Source organism: Nestor notabilis, unplaced genomic scaffold, assembly GCF_000696875.1.
Source record: "Nestor notabilis isolate BGI_N333 unplaced genomic scaffold, ASM69687v1 scaffold12574, whole genome shotgun sequence".
NCBI lineage: Eukaryota > Metazoa > Chordata > Aves > Psittaciformes > Psittacidae > Nestor > Nestor notabilis.
In genome coordinates, this window is record NW_009926942.1 from 51,296 (window position 1) to 57,813 (window position 6,518).

General features: G+C 37.5%; 1 protein-coding gene across 1 annotated transcript in view; it reads right to left on the reverse strand.

Moving 5' to 3' along the window:
• Positions 1 to 233: 233 nt before the first annotated feature.
• PTCHD4 (patched domain containing 4) overlaps positions 234 to 6,518 on the reverse strand; it is a 78,217-nt gene continuing 71,932 nt past the window's right edge. Inside the window, exon 3 of the mRNA XM_010013828.1 lies at positions 234 to 1,867. Coding sequence (XP_010012130.1) covers positions 234 to 1,867 — 1,634 coding nt within the window. The remainder of the gene's footprint in view (positions 1,868 to 6,518) is intronic.

A 6,518-nucleotide genomic window follows, 5' to 3' on the forward strand; every position in this document is an offset into this window, starting at 1 on the left:
ACTCTTGCCCAATGAAGAATGAGGATCCAAAGAAAACATTTAAGATTAATTTTACTTTCATTATTGTTAAAAAAAGTTTGCACCTTTATATGTCATGAATACCCCTTCTTGATCTTCCTTTGCCGTGTCAGACCTGGCCAGCACAAGCAGCTGAGATCTTTGCTCTATTTTCCCTGCATCTCTGTGCAATGCTTTTTTAAAAAGAGAATATACTACTATTTTTACTAAGCCTTTCAGACTGCTGTAACATGATCAGGATTCTCCTGAATCTCTATGCATTCGATTTCTTCTCGTTCCTTCCTTTTGGCCCGTTTCTTTTTCTTGTGGTGCTTTTTGGAAGGTGGGAAAAAGGTCAGAAAGACGGGCAAAATAACAAAACAGTGCAGAAGTGTGCAACTGCCGGCAAGCAGCAAGCATTTGAACAGTGTGAAGGTCAAGTTTGAAGGCACAAAGAGAAGGGGGACCAACCCAATAAGGAAAGAAGAAACATTCTGCAAAATGGCTGTCCCATGCTCTTGGAGGGAGTTCTTTATACACTGAGTTCGGGTGTGCTCGGTAGCTAGTACAAATGTATAAAGCAGGGGTGCACAGTGATCTATGGCAAAATTCAAAGTGTAGATAAGGCACAGTATAGAAATGCAATCCATGTCTACATTCCATAAGGTCATCAAGCCAAGGACACCCAGCTCTATTGAGGTGACACTGAGAATTAACCAGAAATTTCCCAGAGGATGAATAACCAGGAAAAAGGTCAGTATTAACATCAGCAGGATGCCAAAACCAGAAATCAGGACAGGCATAGTTACTGATAAACCATAATGGTCCATGAAAACAAAAGTAGGATTGAACACAATGAATTTGATGCTCTGTACAAGAGAGAGGGGTCTCAGCTTCTCCAACAATTCTATTGCCTCCCTCTGTGTGTTTTCACTAGTCCTGGCCACCAGGTACAAACGAGAAGCAATTATGTTGTTCTCATCTCCAGCTTTGGAGAAAATGATGTCATTTTTGAAGTGCTGGAATTCTGGCTTTTTTAAAAAGGAGCTCTGGAGGATGTTGATAAAGTCACTTTTGTTGGTTGCACTGATGTTACCCACTCGAAGGTACTGGTAATACTGTTCAATCCAGGACACTGTATTGAACCCCTGGCTTAGTGTTTTTAGGTCTTCTTGCACAGTGCCATTCCAGTACTCAAGAGGTTCGTAAATGTAGAAACCTATCACTGGGCTATAGTTGCTGAAATACTTTTGCTGTATGAGGGCATAGGAGACGCTTGGAGACTCACTGGCAAGAAGGTTGATAATGTTGGCTCCATCATTAATCTGTAAGCACCCCATAAAGGAGAAAGAGGCATAGATGAGATACAGTATCACCACAAATGGCTTGACATATATGTTAGTAATCCACTCATTGTAATGCTCTCGGAGGAAATGCTGGATAAAATGATGCTGGTAGGGGTCGGTCTCATGATGAGAAGTATGCTGATGGCCATCGTTCATCATGGTCTGGAACCACACAGGTTTTCGGTCCAGGTATTCTGCTGAAGGGATTTTACAGCAGAAGATGCTGTGATAACGGTTCTGTTCCAACTGGCCAGCAAAGACCAGGCAGGAGCCAAAGAAGGAGAAGATATAGAAGTAGTTCAACAGGATAGAGACACACATGTTCTGGCAAAAGACTTTTACAGCTTCAATGTTGGTAAAAGGACTTGCACCCATGCCGAAGGCTATAAAATACAAGGAGCTTGTCATTGTGTAGGAGACCATGACATCTGAGTAGGCGTCTGCTACTCTGTCCTTGAATGGCAGATTCTCTCTGGTTCGACGCCATCCTGAAAGAAGTTCAAACACTCCTTTGGTTCCATGACCTGGAATGAGAAAACAAAATACATACATGTACCATATATAAAGGGGGTCCTACTATCCTCCAGATTTGGGCAGGTTTTTCATCCTCCAGGAGTCAAAAAATTATGTCAGCTAAATTTTGTTATGATTTTGAAACCAGTTAAGCAAATTGAAAATTATGAGGTGTCTGTCTAAAGCTAAATACCAGAATTCATATGCAGCTGCTTAAATTAATAGCCTGATATTTTGAGACTCTTCATGCTCAGAAATAAAATTATGAAATAGCCTTTAAAAGACACTTATTGATTTTAATGGACATGGAATTAGTTCTCATATGCACTGCATATATAAGACACAGGAGAACATGAAGTTTAGTTCAAATCTGAGGTTCATTCATGAAATTTCTTGTGGTACCCTACTACATTTTTCAAGGGATTCAGTTTCAAACAGTTACAAATGCAAGTAACAACATATTCTTCCAAGAAGTATAAATTGAAGGCATTATCTGAGAAATGAGCAGGTGTGACCAAGAAAGGGACATCTTGGTTCTTCATGCTAGACAAAGGAAAAAACACACTGCCATTAAGTACAAATAACCAGAATAATTTATATGATGGTTCTCTACCTATTGAGTGAAATTGGAACTTCTCAGTGATAGTACACAAGTTTCCATACTCTGTGAAAGTTGACATGCTGGTGGTAAAGATGGAGAGTACAATATTGGCTAAATCACTGGTCTACATTCATTGTCTAGAAAACATATAGTTTGGGGGTTTTTCATTATTTTATCTCCATCTGTCTCTCTCTCTCAGCTATCTAGAGCTCATCCTGATGAAAAGGAATTCCTCTAGCTCACATGAAAGGCCATTCTGAAGAGCCAGATGTGGTCAGTGCTCCATGACAGGTTCTTTGTATTCCAAACTGAGAAGTATTTTAGGGGTATGATTCTTTAATAAATTAAAGCTTACTACAAACTTACTTTCATTTTACTCATCCTAGTCACAGTCCAGGAAGTTTACAGGTATTAAACTTTGAGACAGAATGATAAAGCTGAAACTAATCTTACTAGAAAATGTTTAATAAGTAAAGGTTATTCATGTATACAATTTAATATAACTTATAGGTTGAATATATATATACACAACCATATTCTTTTATTTCCTATCAGAGAATTTCAATTTTGGGGAAAATACAAAAACTGACATTAAAAAACAACCAAAAGGGTCTGACTTGCAACTAAAACTCCTGTTCAAAAATGAAAACCACATACTTGGGCTTTGCTGAGAAAGTGGGAAGTTCTCTGTGATTCTATGGCTCTCTGCACTTTGGATCAAGCCCTGACAAAATTCTGGACAATGTAAGGAAACACAGTACTGAGCAAATAAAGAAATAGAAGCAGACTGCAGATGCCTCTGCCTCTGTGTGCCTTCATTCTCTGCAGTACAAGAAGTGTATGCAACACAACATGCACAAAGGTAATTGTCTTGTAACATAACCAAATATATGACAAGAGGAGATAGGCAAACAATGAAGTATATAAGAGTGAACAAAGAGATTGTCTTTTGATTTTAATTCTTTGGACTCCTTCAGATGCTTATTTTGCTCAAAGGAGACTCCTGACAGCCATTCTGGACAGGGAAAATAACAGCATAAACTGTCAAGTTCTGTTTATGTTACCTGTTTTACTACAAATCAATGTCCCAAGTGAAAGATAAGCATACAGTATTACAGAAGTCTTGCAGTTAGCAAAAAGCCTGTTGTCTTGTGAATCAGCATCTTGGTTCAGGAGGGCCCTTGAATTCCCTGGTAAGTTTGGGGTCAGTCTGTTCAAATTCTCAATGCATGGCTGTCTTGCACATTGTCACTTTCAGGCCATGAAACAGAAAGAATTGTCTCCTTGGGTTGAGTAAAGCTGCAGAATCCAGTAACTTGGATGCAGTTTTATGTTATGCTTAAAGCAAGTGTGCAAATATCCTGCGGGTTGCAGATGAGGCTGAGTGGTCAGCACTTCCAGTGCCTATGCCCTGGCAAGGTTTAATTTAATGGGATAGGAATCATAGCATCGTTAGGTTGGCAAGGACCTTTAAGATCATCAAGTCTAACTGTAAATGCAGCACTGCCAAGTCCACCACAAAACCATGTCCTAACACCACATATACACATCGTTTCTATACCTCCAGGGATGGTGACTCAACCACTTCCCTGGGCAGCCTGTTCAGCGCTTGACAACCCTTTTGGTGAAGAGATTTTTCCTAATATCCAATCTAAACATCCTTGACCACATGTCCAGCAGCTAGTTGTGTGTTCCCTTGCTGGCTGATTAAGATGCATGTACTAATTTGCTACCTGGATGTTACCAATAAAATACAAAATAATTGAGTTCTGCTTTCTACCTCCTACAGGAGGTACTAATCTGGGATTTTTTCCATTTTCTAGGCATAAATTTTCATAAAGCTTCTAGGACTGTAGCAGTGTCCGAGATATCTATCCCCATTCCAAATGTCACTGAAATAGGCCAGTTATTTGCAGGCTGTTGGTATACATGCAGATGTACAGAGAGAATAACTATGAGAGGAACTAAAGCTAAAAATGATTGGCAAACTCATATAAAAACCAAAAGATTTTGAAAACATTAAAACAGATAGTGTGGATCACTGTAATGTATACAGATTGGAAATCTATGAAAATAAGTCCTTTTTTCCTTAAATCAGAAATAATTTATGTTGGATTGGTGCTTTCCAAAGAATCCTTAAGTGAAGCAATGCACTACCAGCTTTATCAATTTACAGTAATATTGACTTTTCCCTTCTTATTCCAAAATCTCACTTATCTGCCATCCTACAAGGTTATATTCACAGTTGCATCTTTGTCATGTTTTTGTAGTTACTAGTTGATAAGTTTTAGTGTATCACATTCTCAGTGATGAATACTGGGTGCAACTAATTCTAGAGTAGGTATGTAATGATTAACAGAAAGAGGTTTTATTGTGAAGATTATTTGTATGCAAAGACTACACTAACGTGTATACACAAGCTTGTGTTAATACTGAAAACTAAAATACTGTAATTAAACGCTAGATTTTTTTCTAATAGAACATGTTCTAAGGAAGCAAAATTTTGGTATTTGTAACTTCTTTGAGGATGAAAATTGGCACTGATTTTTTTTAATGATAGTTATTATTACACAGATTTAAAATTTCCACTTATCCTCCTTTTACAGATAACTTCAGCTTTACCACACAAATACAGGAATTGGGAAATACAGGGCAGGAATTCTCTTGCTGCCACAAGAACAAATGTTTGCCTGACTGGTTTTCCCACATCATTACTCTGATACCAAGTTTTCCAGACCGTCTTTTTTGTTCTCCCCAGATAAGCAAGTCTATCCCACTTTCCCAATAAGGATACAAATCCATTTTTTTCTGAACATTTTCTGACATTTCTGATGATTCAGAGACCACAGTCACTCTGTAAAATTCTATTCCTTCAGCTTTATCACTAATGTCACTGACAACATTGACAGTGGAGTTAAGTTTACTGAGCAGTTCTAGGAAGGTTCACGGATCTTTAGCTCTGGGTCAAAACTGCCAAATTTCTCTGGTACTAACATGACACGAATGAAGTACAGCAATTTTTTATTTGCCAGATAGGCAATGGCCTATGACTACTTAGGAAGAAAGGAGACAACAAAATTTTTTATTCCATTACTTGTGAGGTTAGAAGAGCAAATAAGGGAGGCTGCAGAGAACACAGAAGTATAAAATGCTTTTTCTGCCCCTCATTTCAAAGCAAAAGGGTAATTATGAGCAGATATTTAAAATAAGTTTGAAGAGAATAGGGATAGAAACGAGAAGAGTGAAAAAACAGATTAAAGACTACTTAATACAGTTAAATTTATTCAAGCTGGAAGAGCCTGGAGAAATGAATCCATTAAAAGCTATGCCAAAGCAATATCTGGACTATTAGCAGTCACCATAGAGAATGAATGTGGATGGGATGGTCCAAGAACAGGGAGAACAAGTATAATATCTATCTTCAAAAAGGAGAAAGAAGATGACCTGCAGAACTTAATATCCATCAGCTTAGTTCTTATCTATCTCAAAAGATAATAGAATACCATCACTGAGAGGATAGGAAGGCAGTCAGAAATAGCTGATATGAATTTATCAAACCAAATAACCTCAAGTCAATCTAATTTTTTGTTTTGAAAAGCAACTAGCCTAATGGGAATAAGGACACAGTCTATCTCTTTTAGTAAGCCTTTTAATATCTTTCTACTGAACTTAGGTAGTTTTTAATACTATTGTACTTAGTATTATGACAAGCAAATTAGGGAAATACTGTCTAGAGGAAATCATGGGAAATATATATCCATCTGATTGAAAGAGGGCACATATAGAGTTCTTTCCAATGCTTTATCAGTTTTCACAGGGACATTTTAAGAGAGATTACATCAAAGGCCTATCTTGGACCTGATTATTTTTTGTATTTTCCATTAATGATATGAACACTTATGGAATATTTATGAAAGGCTATTCTGAAGAGGAGTTTAAACCTTCTGTAGAGCAGGACTTTAAACTTGGAGAAGTGGACAGAAAGTGGTAAGATGAAATTTAATGAAGATAAATGCAAGGAACTTTGTATTAGGAAATCAAATGAAAGAAATGTATAGTAA